This window comes from Plutella xylostella, chromosome 28, assembly GCF_932276165.1.
Source record: "Plutella xylostella chromosome 28, ilPluXylo3.1, whole genome shotgun sequence".
NCBI lineage: Eukaryota > Metazoa > Arthropoda > Insecta > Lepidoptera > Plutellidae > Plutella > Plutella xylostella.
Window position 1 is genome coordinate 3,939,038 of NC_064008.1, and position 19,096 is coordinate 3,958,133.

Below are 19,096 nucleotides of genomic sequence, written 5' to 3' on the forward strand. Positions count from 1 at the left end.
GCAATAGTTACTTTAATTGTATTGTATTTAGGCATAGAAATATTAGACCTTGGAGAGTGGGATAGGCTGCTTTTCTGCCTCGGAATTCCTCTGGGAAACCTTTCCAAATAAAACTTTGTGTCCAATATTTGCTACCGCAGAGTACTACATAGTACTTAACTACTTACTTAACGGCGTTATAAGTAATTAACAATCTTGTCTATGACCAACAGTATCGCAGGACTAATCCTGCGAGACCTAAGTTATGCCACCGTATTGAAAATAAAACCAGTCATAGTATAATGTCAGTCACTAACATCCAAGATAAGCCTTTTTATTGCACCCAGCCAGCTTTCTTGTCTACACTATTGAACTCATCAGTACAGTTACTCTACTTAGATGACGCGCGTAGTCTTGATACTACTCAGATGGCGTAGTCTTGAGGCGACCGCACCTAGTCTATGAATGAGTAATCCTGCTCCTGCGTCCGGCGATGTTCGTACGTTCTGCTGTTCATCCCCTGATTTACATATTCAAATGAGGACGGAAGGATCAAAGAGCGACGCTACTCGTTGGGCCCTGGTTGCGTCTCGATCGTAAGGGTAAGGCCCCATTGCTCATCATCTCGTTGTCTGGGACCAAAGTGCGACGACATAAAGCACCAATAGGACGTGGGCAGGCTGTTCACACACGCATCAAGGAGCGTGTTCCGTGAATTGTATTAACTCATGAGAGCACGTAGACAAGTTTTCAGTGCGTGTTTTCTATACAAATAAGCGACGTTCGGACACGAATTCACGCAACATGCAGTATCAGCATAATAAGTTCTCAAAATATAGCCTCAAGTTGTAACGGGGGGTGCCGTGCAGAACCTTAGAAGGATTTAGACATGTGGCCGGTAGTAGCTGTATTAGGAAATCCGAGGATAGACTGATTTTGTAGAAGAACACTTACAGAAGCAAAATCAATTAATAGCACCAAAATAATCACGAAACGAAACGAACCCTAGACCAGTGGTGCACGTTTACTAAAATGTCTGAAATAGCTAACTGAAAATGCTTTTCAAAATAAACTCGATAGGAAGGGAGAGTTTTCCGAAAAAAAGGTCCTAATGTAATTAGGTTTCAGCTTTGAATACCTCTACCTACCTTGGTTTAGCATGGGCAGCCTTACCTACCTAATTGCGGACTTTAATACCGGTTTGCAGAATAAGAACATTTTTGCCGTATATTTTAAGGGAAAAAGTACTCGTTTAGTCGGTCTTTCTGTTTGAAATTCAAGTGTTTTACTAATTTTCGAGCGTAATTTTGAGTGCTTCATTAAGGCTTTGTTTTGGTTGTTCCATTTAGAATAACGCTATGCTATTCTGGTGGCCTATCGACTACTTAAAACGATGAAACATTTAAGATGTAGGTAAATACTGTCCAAAATCCTAAATTCCAAATTTAACTTTTTTTATAGTACCTAAATAGCAAATAACTATACATTTTATTGTTTATGGTGATTATGATGGTCAAAATAAGTTCGCGATGGACCCTGTATCTCAAAAAGGCATTTAGGTACAGTCGATGATTTATCGCTAATGATTGTGTGGCCTTTCACGATAGCCATATAGGGTGTTCTATCGCGCCATTATAACCTGAAAAATGATCACAGGGTGTTAAAGTAAAAATAATCACACATAAGTAAATAAATAATATATTTTTGAAACCATGACCATACAATGCACCATTATTGTTTTATCATTTCTTCATAGAATAATTTTGCTTGAGAGTATCATTGAAGTTGTAAAAAGATTGGTACTTACTTAATTTCCTGTCTTCCGAAGCTCCTTAATTACAAAATTAGGGTTCCCATCGCATTGTTAAGAAACGCCCGGAAAGTTGGAATGAAGTTTATAAATTCTGATAACTTAACAAGTTCACGGATTTCAAAGTATTTATGAATTTGCGTAACTTTACTTCGCTTGTTCCCCGGAGTCCCTCCCCCGTGTTTACCAATTAGAAGATTATGAATTACTTGCTTTGGCCTTCAGTTTCATCAATTTTATTCGATGTAAAATTTTACAATTATCTGGAGATTGTAAGGTCTTGAGTCTAGCGCCATTTCGTAGAGGCTCGGTCACTGACAAAAAGAAATGGCGAAAGAAACTCCTCAACGTTAAATTTTTCTCATTAACAAAAAAAAATCAGTGCGTTAATACATAGGGATAAGAGTCGCGGTCATACATTCGGACTTCCATTCATAAGCTAGAGTTTATCTCTAGTTTCAAAATCATTTTTAATTACTTATTGCCAATTTAACAAGGTATTTCAAAATCGCAATAGGTACAAAACATCATAATTAAAATTTAGTATACCTTACTAGATAGGTACCTAACTAGCCAATTAAAAGTTTTAACATTTAATAAATACAAATAAGTTTTTTAGAACTACATAGCTCAAGGGAAAGGTTTCGTAAAAATGTCTAGGGTCGGAACTTTACCAAGGCTTAATGTGTCTCTAAGAGGATAAAGTTATACTTAAGTACTTTAAATAAATACATAATTTAGGTAAAAAAGCAAGATTTGTAAAAACACATAATTTATAACATAATATTATTTCGAACTAGGTATACTTAAGTACTTATATATTAAGTATTATTTTGAATTAACAATGAAAATCTAGTAACAATTTGACTATGCCCGATTTCCGTTTCCGTTCCAATAGCTCCGATCGTTACAACCCCTCATTTCAACTCAGATAGTTAGGCAGCACGGTATACCTATAATCAGGGAAATTGAGCGATGTTTTCTAAGAAATGCTCGGTTTAATCTCCAATGGTAAAAGCCCTTTGACTGTTACTATCCGTAATTCCGTAATATCATCGGAAATGTTATTTTAGGAACGGTAAATGGATGTGATCTTGGGAAGTAGCTATATTATTAGGTGATTAAAATTTTACCGATTCTAAAAGCTTTGCGACGACTAGATTGTGAAATGTTAACTGATCTTTTACTGATTATGTATAGTTGTAGGTGCTAATGTTTTTAATGCTTATAATATTAGCAATAGGATTAATAGAGTGTTTCATTTCACTCCATCAATCCGCACTTGGCCTTCGTGGTGGACTAGGCCTAAGGCTGTTTTAACAACACGAGAATTTGATCACGTACTCGGGATGCCCTGCACGCGTTCATACAAGTATTCATTGTAACGCGTGAAACATGCACGCGAGACACGGGAATAGGTACAGCAACACCGCGTGTATGATGAAATCCGCATGCTGTTAAAAACAGCCTTCCTTTCCGGGCCGTGATGGGTTTTGATGATGCTGATGATGATGATGTTGTTTTGTTTCTCAGCCACATCGCTGGTGACGTACGCGGGTGAGAGGTACGACTTCGTGCTGGACGCTGATAGCGAGATCGACAACTACTGGATCCGGTTCAGAGGACTCATGGACTGTGATGAGAGGTAAACCTTTGAGGAAAATACATTGAGCCGTGCTGAAGTAATGGATAAGAGTAAATTGACGTAAAATTGACAATAATGGAGTAAGCCGGTAGTGGCTTGATGAGGAAGGCCGAGGACCGAGTGTTGTGGCGGTCCTTGGGAGACGCCTATGTCCAGCAGTGGATGATTATTGGCTGATGCTGATGATAAGTCAATAATACAAGCCGTAAAAATTGGATAAGTCCGACTTTTTCAAATCCGAACAGTTTTTTTTTTTTGTAATGTGAATTTTTAGTTTTGACAGAATACTTTTTCCCAGCATCTCAAAAATCATCGAACAAATTTAATTCCGAATGACGAGCTGAATACTATTGACTCACCACACTACTTTCGCAACAACTGCATAACATAATACTATGCCACTTTCGCAGCACCCTGTATACCATTCTCTGCCTGCAGGTTCACGAAGGCGAAGCAAGTGGCAGTACTACACTACGAGGGGGCGATGGAGGAGGAGCCTCCGGGAGACCTCACGTGGGAGGAGTCGCATAACGAGGGACTGGTGAGTAGCTGGCAACACTGAGACAGAATTTAAATTTAACGGTATTGTATCTTGGCGTCTGGCAACCCAGACTCACGCTCTTCTCTCTGGTCACCCACCAATGCCTGTCAGTCTCGAATGTAGATAGCAATAAATAAACTATATGCAATATCAAATTTAATTATAAATAACGCTAAATAGAAAACATTCACCACTTAAGGTGGAATTTCACCAAACGCTAAACGTATTTAGTAGCCTGTCAAACGGCTGTCATTTACTTAGTACAAAATTTGATTTAAATACAATTTTAAATACTTACGTTTTGCGTTTGGTAAAAGTGACCCTTAGGGTCTTTTAATCAAAAAAGAGAATGAATTATGTAATTCATGTGCCTGTTTATGGTAATGTTACCATAAACAGGCACATACACTCACGAGTAATGAAAAGGTTCCAATGACATAATGGAATGTCAATGGCAGGTGGAACTTTTTCATTGCTCGTGAGTGTAAAACCTCGTTTACTTTGTCACAAATAAACTGTCTAATCCAATATTTAACATAAACAGAGCTCTATAAACAGCTAAAATCGATATTTAAACCAAGACCTAGATTGTTGAAAAGCCTAAGCCAGCTTTATCTCCCTTACAGTCCACTAACCCTGTGGGCTAGATTATAACGAATGTACTAAGTCTGGGCTAAGCTAGTAAATTATTATAATAGGAATTTCATATTTCGGGTGCTAATTTTCGCCGCATAAATTCCTATGGCAATGGCAGTCCAGATGGAATATACATTATAGGATTTCCGGCCATTATTTTAAAGTAATAGCTTATATAGTTAGGGCATTGTACATTACCCGTATATACAGTCAATTCAATCCTCAGGTTACCAGGTTTCATCCCAGGGTGGGACTATAAAAAAAGAGTTTCTATAAATTGCGGTTTCAAGTTTGGTTGGTCATAGAAGGCTGTTACCCAAGTAAAATGATCCATGCTGTCGGATGGGCATGTAAAGCAGTCGGTCCTGCGCCTAGCTCTCTCCAGTCGTGTCGTCCCATTAAGCTATGAGTGATGAAACACAGAGTCCTCCTATGCACTATAATACACTCAAGAGCAATGAAAACGTTCCATTGACAATAGCACCAAATTACTCCTAAACGGAAAAGGCTAGATTAAAGACGCCGTCTGCAATATTAAAGTACATTTAACTGCGCATAGAATATCACGACGTCTGCGTCTGCGTAGATTTCTTAACTCAATGAATAATGAATACAACGTAGTCAAAATTCGACTACGAGAACGTTACAGCCATAGTATTATATCGCTTAACTGTTTAAAAATATAAATATCCAGATCATTATTGGATTCAGAACACCACCTATAATAAAAATTCATCACATTAAAATATATAAGGTATTTAACCGAAATCGTTTACCGATTTTCACAATAAATTTTACAAAACGCTACAAAAGAAACCTTTTATGCAATTTTTCATGAAAGCCGTGAGAAAATAGCGACTGTAATTTTCTTAAGTACTTTTATGTGTACGAAATCAATCTTTACCATGTAACGATTCTCTAAAGCTTTCAGTGAAACCTTAACGTGTTTTGTGAAATTCTGAATTTCATAACCAACTTTATCGAAAATATTTAACAAAGGAGATATTTATTAAGGGAGGGTGCTTATTTTATGCTACAATCGAAGTAAAAACCATCAAGTAGGTACTACCTTTATACGGGGTGTACTAAATGACATGCTCCTGATAACTTTAACCACATCTTGATCTACTAGTCAAACTGAACATTTGTGAACGTAGAATACCCAGTTTGTAAAAAAATTACGTTCAGCAGAAGAAAAAAAATATACGTATACCTGCGTAGAATAAGTAATCGAAATTCCACAGTATCTATAGGTATCAAACTCTATATCTGAGATCGCTAAAAAAGTATATTTGCACTGTTTTTCAGTTTGATGAGTACAAAATATTTCACAATTTCAGTTATCGACAGGTTTAGTTTTACATACCTACTGTATTAATATTTTTATTCAGTTTCAAACCGTTTTGCATTTATCACGAATATTGGCGCGTTTATCCTTTAACACGACCGCAACAGAATTTAGATTAAAACATAACAATTTCGCTAAATCCGCTAACGAGGAGTTATAGCCATCGGTGTGTTGTTAAAACCGTTAAAACCACGTTAAAACTAAACAATAGGCTTTACGTTTTGATTGAAAAAAGTTTTCATAGCGCCCGCGGGATTCATCCAAATTTGCGGGCTTGATTAGGGCACACCATTAAAAATGAAATACAGTTTCGTTACAGGTAGGTATATGTATATAGGTACCTATAGGTAGGTAGGTATAGGTATATATGTACATACAGGTAGTATCACTGAGTATTTTTACTAATAAATCGCTGATATTTATTAACTTTTTTCAGGTATTTTAAATTAATTTTATTAAAAGAATAATACATTTCAAAAAGTTATCCTATTTTATCATCGACAGAAAGACGGCAGAATCACGGATAGGCTATACAATAACAGAGTCATCAGAACTAAATCAGGGAAGATGATAAAATATCAATTTGATGAAGTTCTGTGTTTTATCCAAACTCTTCTAAAAACCATCCCGGAGTCTCATATTTCGCCACCCTAAGACATCTGCGTGAAGTTAGCAGCCTAAAGTTAGCAGCCTATGAATATGCGACCAACTTAAGATGGTCACTTCACTCATCCTGTTCTTATTCAATTAAAACGTATGCAAAGGCTTACGTTGTGTATAGTAGTAGTACTATATGCTAATAAAAATTTAATACAAACCAATATTGTCAAAATTATCATAATTCTAACTTATTTAAATTAAAGTCAGCAGCCTAAATGGTCCATTTGTATGGAGACACCTGGAAGTTGTCCAGATGCCAGCATTTCACCTAGTTAATTTTGTGTGTTGTTTTATAAGAAAAGGCTGACAGAAGTTTCATCAACATTGAAAGAGGATAGCAGGGGTAGCCGGGCCACTTTATAACTGATTTTGGTGAAAAATCGTCATTTTGTATGGAGACACCTGGAAGTTGTCCAGATGCCAGCATCTCACCTAGTTTATTTTGTGTATATTCCCATAAACAAAGGCTGACAGAAGTTTCATCAACATTGAAAGAGGATAGCAGGGGTAACGGGACGAAAGAATGAAATATAAAGTTAGCAGCCTAAATGGTGACTTTGTATGGGGGCACCTGGAAGTCGTCCAGATGCCAGCATCTCACCTAGTTTTTTTTGTGTATATTCCTATAAACAAAGGTTGAAAGAAGTTTCATCAACATTGAAAGAGGACAGCAGGGGTGGCCGGGCCACTTTATAACTGATTTTGGTGGAAAATCGTCATTTTGTATGGAGACTCCTGGAAGTTGTCCAGATGCCAGCATCTCACCTAGTTTATTTTGTGTGTGGTTTCATAAGAAAAGGCTGACAGAAGTTTCATCAACATAGAAAGAGGATAACAGGGGTAACGGGACGAAAGAATGAAATATAAAGTTAGCAGCCTAAATGGTGACTTTGTATGGGGGCACCTGGAAGTCATCCAGATGCCAGCATCTCACCTAGTTTATTTTGTGTATATTCCCATAAACAAAGGCTGACAGAAGTTTCATCAACATTGAAAGAGGATAGCAGGGGTAGCCGGGCCACTTTATAACTGATTTTGGTGAAAAATCGTCATTTTGTATGGAGACACCTGGAAGTTGTCCAGATGCCAGCATCTCACCTAGTTTATTTTGTGTGTGGTTTCATAAGAAAAGGCTGACAGAAGTTTCATCAACATAGAAAGAGGATAACAGGGGTAACGGGACGAAAGAATGAAATATAAAGTTAGCAGCCTAAATGGTGACTTTGTATGGGGGCACCTGGAAGTCATCCAGATGCCAGCATCTCACCTAGTTTATTTTGTGTATATTCCCATAAACAAAGGCTGACAGAAGTTTCATCAACATTGAAAGAGGATAGCAGGGGTAACCGGGCCACTTTATAACTGATTTTGGTGAAAAATCGTCATTTTGTATGGAGACACCTGGAAGTTGTCCAGATGCCAGCATCTCACCTAGTTTATTTTGTGTATATTCCCATAAACAAAGGCTGACAGAAGTTTCATCAACATTGAAAGAGGATAGCAGGGGTAACGGGACGAAAGAATGAAATATAAAGTTAGCAGCCTAAATGGTGACTTTGTATGGGGGCACCTGGAAGTCGTCCAGATGCCAGCATCTCACCTAGTTTTTTTTGTGTATATTCCTATAAACAAAGGTTGAAAGAAGTTTCATCAACATTGAAAGAGGATAGCAGGGGTGGCCGGGCCACTTTATAACTGATTTTGGTGGAAAATCGTCATTTTGTATGGAGACACCTGGAAGTTGTCCAGATGCCAGCATCTCACCTAGTTTATTTTGTGTGTGGTTTCATAAGAAAAGGCTGACAGAAGTTTCATCAACATAGAAAGAGGATAACAGGGGTAACGGGACGAAAGAATGAAATATAAAGTTAGCAGCCTAAATGGTGACTTTGTATGGGGGCACCTGGAAGTCATCCAGATGCCAGCATCTCACCTAGTTTATTTTGTGTATATTCCCATAAACAAAGGCTGACAGAAGTTTCATCAACATTGAAAGAGGATAGCAGGGGTAGCCGGGCCACTTTATAACTGATTTTGGTGAAAATCGTCATTTTGTATGGAGACACCTGGAAGTTGTCCAGATGCCAGCATCTCACCTAGTTTATTTTGTGTGTTGTTTCATAAGAAAAGGCTGACAGAAGTTTCATCAACATTGAAAGAGGATAACAGGGGTAACGGGACAAAAGAATGAAATATAAAGTTAGCAGCCTAAATGGTGACTTTGTATGGGGGCACCTGGAAGTCGTCCAGAGGCCAGCATCTCACCTAGTTTATTTTGTGTATATTCCCATAAACAAAGGCTGACAGAAGTTTCATCTACATTGAAAGAGGATAGCAGGGGTAGCCGGGCAACTTCCCGTTGCCCCTGTTATCCTCTTTCAATGTTGTTGAAACTTCTGTTAGCCTTTTCTTATGAAACAACACACAAAATAAACTAGGTGAGATGCTGGCATCTGGACAACTTCCAGGTGTCTCCATACAAAATGTCGTTTTTCCACCAAAATCAGTTATAAAGTGGCCCGGCTACCCCTGCTATCCTCTTTCAATGTAGATGAAACTTCTGTCAGCCTTTGTTTATGGGAATATACACAAAATAAACTAGGTGAGATGCTGGCATCTGGACGACTTCCAGGTGCCCCCATACAAAGTTACCATTTAGGCTGCTAACTTTATATTTTATTCTTTCGTCCCGTTACCCCTGTTATCCTCTTTCAATGTTGATGAAACTTCTGTCAGCCTTTTCTTATGACAACACACAAAATAAACTAGGTGAGATGCTGGCATCTGGACAACTTCCAGGTGTCTCCATACAAAATGTCGTTTTTCCACCAAAATCAGTTATAAAGTGGCCCGGCTACCCCTGCTATCCTCTTTCAATGTTGATGAAACTTCTGTCAGCCTTTGTTTATGGGAATATACACAAAATAAACTAGGTGAGATGCTGGCATCTGGACGACTTCCAGGTGTCTCCATACAAAATGTCGTTTTTCCACCAAAATCAGTTATAAAGTTGCCCGGCTACCCCTGCTATCCTCTTTCAATGTTGATGAAACTTCTGTCTTTGTTTATGGGAATATACACAAAATAAACTAGGTGAGATGCTGGCATCTGGACGACTTCCAGGTGCCCCCATACAAATTCACCATTTAGGCTGCTAACTTTTTATATCATTCTTTCGTCCCGTTACCCCTGTTATCCTCTTTCAATGTTGATGAAACTTCTGTCAGCCTTTTCTTATAAAACCACACACAAAATAAACTAGGTGAGATGCTGGCATCTGGACAACTTCCAGGTGTCTCCATACAAAATGTCGTTTTTCCATCAAAATCAGTTATAAAATGGCCCGGTTACCCCTGCTATCCTCTTTCAATGTTGATGAAACTTCTGTCAGCCTTTGTTTATGGGAATATACACAAAATAAACTAGGTGAGATGCTGGCATCTGGACGACTTCCAGGTGCCCCCATACAAAGTCACCATTTAGGCTGCTAACTTTTTATTTCATTCTTTCGTCCCGTTACCCCTGTTATCCTTTTTCAATGTAGATGAAACTTCTGTCAGCTTTTTCTTATGAAACCACACACAAAATAAACTAGGTGAGATGCTGGCATCTGGACAACTTCCAGGTGTCTCCATACAAAATGACGATTTTCCACCAAAATCAGTTATAAAATGGCCCGGCTACCCCTGCTATCCTCTTTCAATGTTGATGAAACTTCTTTCAGCCTTTGTTTATGGGAATATACACCAAATTAACTAGGTGAGATGCTGGCATCTGGACGACTTCCAGGTGCCCCCATACAAAGTCACCATTTAGGCTGCTAACTTTATATTTCATTCTTTCGTCCCGTTACCCCTGTTATCCTCTTTCAATGTTGATGAAACTTCTGTCAGCCTTTGTTTATGCAACAACACACAAAATAAACTAGGTGAGATGCAGGCATCTGGACAACTTCCAGGTGTCTCCATACAAAATGTCGTTTTTCCACCAAAATCAGTTATAAAGTTGCCCGGCTACCCCTGCTATCCTCTTTCAATGTTTATGAAACTTCTGTCAGCCTTTGTTTATGGGAATATACACAAAATAAACTAGGTGAGATGCTGGCATCTGGACGACTTCCAGGTGCCCCCATACAAATTCACCATTTAGGCTGCTAACTTTTTATTTCATTCTTTCGTCCCGTTACCCCTGTTATCCTCTTTCAATGTTGATGGAACTTCTGTCAGCCTTTTCTTATGAAACAACACACAAAATAAACTAGGTGAGATGCTGGCATCTGGACAACTTCCAGGTGTCTCCATACAAAATGTCGTTTTTCCACCAAAATCAGTTATAAAGTGGCCCGGCTACCCCTGCTATCCTCTTTCAATGTTGATGAAACTTCTGTCAGCCTTTGTTTATGGGAATATACACAAAATAAACTAGGTGAGATGCTGGCATCTGGACGACTTCCAGGTGCCCCCATACAAAGTCACCATTTAGGCTGCTAACTTTATATTTCATTCTTTCGTCCCGTTACCCCTGTTATCCTCTTTCAATGTTGATGAAACTTCTGTCAGCCTTTTCTTATGCAACAGCACACAAAATAAACTAGGTGAGATGCTGGCATCTGGACAACTTCCAGGTGTCTCCATACAAAATGTCGTTTTTCCACCAAAATCAGTTATAAAGTGGCCCGGCTACCCCTGCTATCCTCTTTCAATGTTGATGAAACTTCTGTCAGCCTTTGTTTATGGGAATATACACAAAATAAACTAGGTGAGATGCTGGCATCTGGACGACTTCCAGGTGCCCCCATACAAAGTCACCATTTAGGCTGCTAACTTTATATTTCATTATTTCTTCCCGTTGCCCCTGTTATCCTCTTTCAATGTTGATGAAACTTCTGTCAGCCTTTTCTTATGAAACAACACACAAAATAAATTAGGTGAGATGCTGGCATCTGGACAACTTCCAGGTGTCTCCATACAAAATGACGTATTTCCACCAAAATCTGTTATAAAGTGGCCCGGCTACCCCTGCTATCCTCTTTCAATGTTGATGAAACTTCTGTCAGCCTTTTCTTATGAAACAACACACAAAATAAACTAGGTGAGATGCTGGCATCTGGACAACTTCCAGGTGTCTCCATACAAATGGACCATTTAGGCTGCTGACTTTAATTTAAATAAGTTAGAATTATGGTAATTTTGACAATATTGGTTTGTATTAAATTTTTATTAGCATATAGTACCTACTACTACTATTCACAACGTAAGCCTTTGCATACGTTTTAATTGAATAAGAACAGGATGAGTGAAGTGACCATCTTAATTTGGTCGCATATTCATAGGCTGCTAACTTTAGGCTGCTAACTTCACGCAGGTCCCTAAGACAGTATAGTTTTTCATGGAGGAAAACCCTATTTCCCCGCCGTGTCGTTAAGCTAAAACGTCGTCGGCTGTGTTGAGATAATCCTTTTATATTTATCTTCTTTTCTACAGTAGCGTCTAAAAAATGGGATAAAAAATTACTTGGATATCTACCAAAAAATAAGATTTTGACAGCTTGTACATGGTTGCCTGTGACTCTGTCTAATGTGAATTAAATAATTAGGACCTTACTTTACAAAGCACATAGCCTTTGTAAAGTAAAGCCTATAATAGACTTAAAAGGTGAGGTGTCTGGTAGGTATATAGGGAAAAACTGCATTTTGCCGAGTTGCAAGAAGGAACTTTAAACTAAGCTCGACCTAAAATCTGTCTTTCATTTTCTGTCTGCTCCTATTAGGTAATGTCAAAGATTCAAGGTTGATTAATTTGAAGAACTGCGCGTATGACTCTCACAAAGACTTTCACTACATAATAACAATGCATAGAAGAATTTTCAAAATGACTGTGAAATATTACCTAGGTACCTTATATTTATATAAAAAACACGCGTCCAAAAAAAACTACAAAGCCAAGTGCTTACGTACTGATCAAAAGCATTACCCCATCTTTGGCAACGCCATAGTCGAGTAACTGCGCCCAAGTCTGTCGTAAAATAGTTATGTATCACTCGATACGATATTGTGCGTGTCGCCTTATCTTCCATTTCGATATTGTGAACGCGGCCTTAGTGTTACTGTGGTAGAGTCATGAAGTTTTATAGTGTGGCTGGTTTTATGAAGTTTACGCACTATAGGAATGAGTGTGCTTGTCTTTGTAATAAATTGCTTATAACTAACTAAAGAAACTTATACTCATAACTAACTAATGATACTTACCTAGGTTTGTGGTATATTTTAGTTTTATTTTGTACTTAAGTCAAATAAATACAGTTTTCCTTTACCCGGCAAACAGGTGTAAGTATATCTACAGAGTGTTAATTTATTTATTTTTTCAATTTTTGCAAAAGTGTTGCAAAAGTCGTACGGGGTCTACAATTTTTGTTGTACTCCTTTTCCCATTATCCTGTTTAAAGGGTAAAATGTAATGCTCCCGATTTCTTTATTACTTACATGATTTATTTGATATACTGGACAAACTGCATAACTTTCCGAAGAAACAACAAGTAAAACCTAAAGAAGAAATTTCCACAAACATTGCATGAAAGATCGAAAAATGACATGAATTTTAACGGTAACTGAACTAACACACTTTAATCATGTAGATGGGTACTTCATACTTTTTATATGTATAGCAAAGGCGATGGTAAATAATATTTACATAGAGCTTACGGGTATGACAGACCTACGAATACTCATTTTATTGAGGATTTTATTAAGAAAATTTCTACTTATTACGCATCCGTGAACGTACTTTTAGATAAAATTACGGATGTAGGTAAAATATATTTTATACGACATTTTGTTATCCTTTTATTTTATTCCGGAAACATAAAAAGAATATAGCTGTATCTTTGTGGGTTAGAAAATAGGTAGATAAGAGAAAATGGGCATAAACACTTCGTTCCCAAATGTTTTTCCCGCGACCTATACTTCGTCTTAAAGTGATTTCCCATGGGAATTCCGATATAAAGACTAGTATAGTGTTAATCCAGAGTGTCAGCTCACTACAAGCCAAATTTCATAAGAATTGGTCAATTCGCTTTCCCGTGCAAACGTCCATTAAATACCTACCTACATAGAAGAACGATCTTTATGGACCCTGTCGGGCGCAGCAAACTAGGTTGGTACCTATCTACTATACATCTCAGATAGGAGATATGTTATATCCGTTTACACGTCATAATAATATTATGTATTATTATAGCGAGTGGGCTATGTTATGGGCTGTATGCCAAAACCTATTTAATCTAGGGCTTAACGTGTTATACCTAAGCCACATCTAATCCACGATAAGCCGATTATGTCGTTAAAAAAATATCGGATTATTTTGCCGTTTCGTTATTCTACTGGTTTTGCGTTAAAATCTATTTTAAATAGTTTAATTAACATATTGCGTTATCTCTCCTTTATTTTCTATTAGGTTAGGCTTAAATTAAAAATATCAACAACAACAAAAAACACTCTCGGTATACTCTGTAGAAAATGTTGAAATAACTAACATTAAGACATAGAAATTATAAGTAGGTAGATACTCACCTATCTATACTTAACAGTATTTTACTCATAAAATATCATTATAATTATCATTATGAGCTTCAAAAAATCTGAAGAGTCAGTTTATTTAGTTTATTGCACAAATAGAAAAATAAGTGTACCTACAAAGGGTGGACTTAATGCTATAAGCATTTTCTACCAGTCAACCCACAGGAGTACTTTACGTTCAAACTATAGAATACCTCCACAAAGTTCAAGGTAAAAGCTGGTACGTGTAGAGTCGAGAAAAGTTGTTTTGGATAAAAAGTGCCAACGTGTTGTGGATTTGTATTAGGCTTTTCAGACTTTTCAGGGTTAACGGTTAATACCGACCAAAACCTAACTGAGAATTCCGCGAATGTAGGTATATAGTATGCACGACCTACCCACGGCTCTAGTCTAGGTGAAGGGTGTTAAAAAAATCCATTAAAATGGGTGTATCCTGCTGTTTTCTCCTTGGATAGTTCCAGTAGGTCTTTCGTAGCAATGTAGTAGAGAGGCACATAAACAGCCTTAACACAATTTTTGTAACCGGCTAATTTAATCCGTATGACTAAAACTTGCCTCAGCTGGAAAGCTTATCAATAACCCTCAATATAGTCAACATGTCAGTCAAAGCACTAACTGCTGAACCATGGCATCTTCTTCGATAAACCGCTAATGATTCTAAATTCAAAACCATTTTTGTTTTCTTTTGTAGCCACTGCTTCTAAATTCAATCCATTTTTTTTTTCTTTTCTGGCACCTTTTTCTAAATTCAAAACCAATATGTTTTCTTCTTTTCCAGCAACTGAACGCACTGAACAAGGGTGAAGAAGAAGACACGACAGTGAGCGTCGCAGAGATGAGGTCTCTACACGGCTACGACGATAGCCTTAAGGAGGTAAACCACCCACCTGGCACGGCTATACGGGTTCGCTATCGGCGTCGATAAACTCGTTTGATGCGCGTTCCACCACGAAGCCGTATTTATGGCGAATCGCGGTATGGTGAAGTTTATCTACGTTGATATCCGACCTGTGTAGCGGCAGCTGTATTTCAAATGTTATTTTCTGCTTACTTATGACACAGGCTTAGTCTGGCTTAGCCTAGTGTAAGTAGTGTAGAGCCCTTGCCCACCATTTCTATAATCACGCCCAAACAATTTTAAATACTTTAAATACTTTAAATACTTTAAATACTTTAAATACTTTAAATACTTTAAATACTTTAAATACTTTAAATACTTTAAATACTTTAAATACTTTAAATACTTTAAATACTTTAAATACTTTAAATACTTTAAATACTTTAAATACTTTAAATACTTTAAATACTTTAAATACTTTAAATACTTTAAATACTTTAAATACTTTAAATACTTTAAATACTTTAAATACTTTAAATACTTTAAATACTTTAAATACTTTAAATACTTTAAATACTTTAAATACTTTAAATACTTTAAATACTTTAAATACTTTAAATACTTTAAATACTTTAAATACTTTAAATACTTTAAATACTTTAAATACTGTAATCACTTACTTACTTATTTTCATGTGTGTAATTTTTTTAGTGAAAATTATAATTTTATTTTCATTTTCAGGTCGCAGACTACCAGTTCTACATCGCCTATGACTTCTATGCGAAGAATAACTCGCACTACCACAGGTCGCCTTACTACGGGTTTTATCAGGGTGAGTTGGAATTTCCCCTTTTGATATTTTAAGTAACGAGCTTACGAATAAATAAGCTTTTCCTGAAAACTTTGAAAAAACTAAGTTCATCAGGAATGGGAATAAGTATACCTACCTAGCTATTTATAAGTACAAATACAACACGACTCTAGAATCATGTCAGAATTCTAGCTTACACTTAGGCTTACAGCAAAGTCTAGACTTGAATAATTCTGTTATAACATCGTCTGGGTTAGAGCTGAGTTAAGTCTTTAAATGGAATATTATACGTGTACAATATACACTACTAGTTATTCTATTTAGTTATAGTAAAACTATAGTGTTAAATTCTTACTGTTTTGTTTACTATTAGTACCATTTTCATCATAAACGTGGTTTATCTAGGCGCCTGAATGACAATATTGTACTTTACCGATTTTGAATGTTACTATAAAAAATTAATATTCTTTATCTGATAGTAAGTCGGCTTCATGATTGGCTTTGTAAATAAATTGCTATTTTCGGATTCAATTTTATGTACATTTCAGTGCTATAAAGGTGGGTGTTTTAGTAACAAAATCAACATAGTCACCACTCCTAATATCCAAGTCAACGATTATTATCATAACGAAATTCCCAATAAAAACATCGGAGCCCATCCGACCTATTGGGTTGGAATCTAAAAGCGACTGATAATAATATTCTGAGCAGTGACTCGGGACGAACCTAGTTCTAAAGATATACGAGCAATGAGCATGTAACATGGAAATCTTCAAACAATTCCCGTCTTTGAGGCAACATTTAGTATCTAATCGTATGAAAATGAACCGAAGTAAAATGATACTTATTTACCTGTATGATCAAACGAGTGGTGCTCGTTACATAAAGGTTCTTACCGTCTTATTTTTGTCAAGAGCTGCCTATTTGTTTAGGATTTTTCCAAATCGCTTTTGGTAACTGTTGATGTTTTACGTAAAACAAAAGAATTGACTGCCACAGTTAACAACATAACTTACAATCTGAGTTTTAGGGCATTTGACGTTATATGTATAGGTATAATAACTAATATCTATAACTATAAGTATGTACCGTACCTGTGTAGATATATCAGCTGTCTGATACCCATATTACAGGCTCTGCTGCCTAGAAATATTTACAAATTGAATAATTTTAGAATATTTGAATAATTAACTACCAATATTTGTATTATACCTTTGCTCTTTTGTCCATCCATTAGCTATGCCACCAATGGCCATAGCTACCTGCCACAAATCCATAAATATACTGTGGAAAATTACTTGTACCTAATAACAATGAATGAGGCTGTTCTAATTTTGTAACCACAAAAGTTAATTTTAGTACTGACAAAATTTAAATTTAGAACAATTGAATTCAAAACAAAACATTTTGTCATATCTAAGTTTAAAGATGCCTTCAGAATCGGTGCCACTATCAGTCCTAAACAAAAATAACCCTCGCAATCTTGTTACAGTGCCCGGCAAAGAGAACCGTCTTTACACGCCGCAACTCAACCACATCAGCATGAAAATGCCAAGCAGCCCTCTCCTAATCGACCGGCCTTCTTCCGACGGCTTCTGCAACATGTCGAGCATCGACGAAACCTGCAAGGAAGGGTACTGTCAGTGCCCCCACATCCTCTCAGTCAGGCTGGGAGCTGTTGTCGAACTGGTCATCCTCGATGAAGGGGTCACGTTCGACGCCAATCATCCTTTCCACTTACACGGACATGCTTTCCGTGTAGTTGGAATGAGACGGCTGTCAAACGTGACGACGATAGAAGATGTCAAAGCGTTTGATGAAGCTGGGCTTTTGAAGAGGAATCTCAAGAATGCGCCGTACAAAGATACGGTGACGGTACCAGATGGTGGGTATACGGTTCTGAGGTTCAAAGCGGATAATCCAGGGTATTGGTTGTTCCACTGTCACATTGAGTTCCATGTGGAAGTGGGGATGGCTCTGGTGTTTAAGGTGGGGGAACACAACCAAATGCCGCCGATACCGCCAGAGTTCCCTCGGTGTGGTAGCTACTTGCCAGATAATATGCTGGAGCATGTCACCACTGAGAAACCAAAGACGGATAATTCAATTATTTCTATAACGCATTGGTGGCCTGTTGTCCTGTTGAATTCTAATTCAACGAATGCGGCTGTGTCTTTAGATTTTGTATTTGTTTTGTCTGCGATTTTGGCAATGTGGTGTGTAAGATTGTGCGTTAGTATTACGTAGAAAAAGGTATAGAAATTTGACATTTTAAAATGTACAGTGTTTATAAGTACAATAAGGATAATGAGGTCTTTATAATTTTGTAAGGTGCATCGAGATTTTTGAATTAAACATAGATGCAAGATTGTTGCATCAATTAATTCGTTGGCCAATTTTGGGACAGAGTCTAGGCCGTCTAAAAAAAATGTTTGGATAAAAATCTTAGATTAAATCGATAATAATAATTGTAAGTAAGTATGTATTTAATACAAAGTTGTACTTATGTTTAATTTTATCATTAAATTGACAGTATTTATTATTGTATCATGTCATGAATTAATAGTCTAGTAAGGAAGTAGATAAGTAATAAAATCAGTTTTTTGTGAACTTCTGTACAAGTTTTGAAATAACTAGCAGCTTAATTGTCACTTATCTTATTACTAACATCCTGAATGGAAAGTGAATCAGTAGGTAGGTAACTATCAAAATCATTTATAGTTGAATGGATTGAATTTGATCAAGTTTGACTATGAAAAAACATAATTATATCGTCAGCATTATAAAGTAGCTTTACTCTTTTGAACCTGTCAAACTAATAATTAATGACGGTTTATGTAGTGTTTTAATGAATAAAAAGCGGTTTAGGAAGCTGACTAAATTAGATTCATTTTAAATTATCTTTGCGCGGGCGCAACATTGTCCAAAATATTGTATAATCTGTGTAGAATAATTGACTAAGAAATACATAATTATTATAAATACTTACTTAGTCAAGATGAGGACAGGCCATGGAAGTAATAATACAACAGGAATGCGCACTGCACCAAAAAAACGAGCCGACAGAGATAGTCAGCACGGAGCCCTCCATCTCTTTCTATTTTTGGTGACCATAATTTTTGGTAATTAATGAGACATCACTTCTAATGTATCATGTCGCGAATAGGTGTCGATGGTCTAATACTCACAATGTATTTTGGTGATATGACAATTGAGTAAACAAATGGGGTGAAGGTAAAATTTGTATAGATGTGT

General features: G+C 36.9%; 1 protein-coding gene across 1 annotated transcript in view; it reads left to right on the forward strand.

Annotated features, from left to right (window-relative positions):
* LOC105383913 (laccase-4) overlaps positions 1-18,851 on the forward strand; it is a 59,610-nt gene extending 40,759 nt beyond the window's left edge. The window contains exons 8-12 of the mRNA XM_038111328.2: positions 3,323-3,434; positions 3,873-3,975; positions 14,971-15,066; positions 15,772-15,862; positions 17,334-18,851. Of these exons, the coding sequence (XP_037967256.2) occupies positions 3,323-3,434; positions 3,873-3,975; positions 14,971-15,066; positions 15,772-15,862; positions 17,334-18,088 (1,157 nt within the window). The 3' untranslated portion in view covers positions 18,089-18,851. The remainder of the gene's footprint in view (positions 1-3,322; positions 3,435-3,872; positions 3,976-14,970; positions 15,067-15,771; positions 15,863-17,333) is intronic.
* Positions 18,852-19,096: the final 245 nt, after the last annotated feature.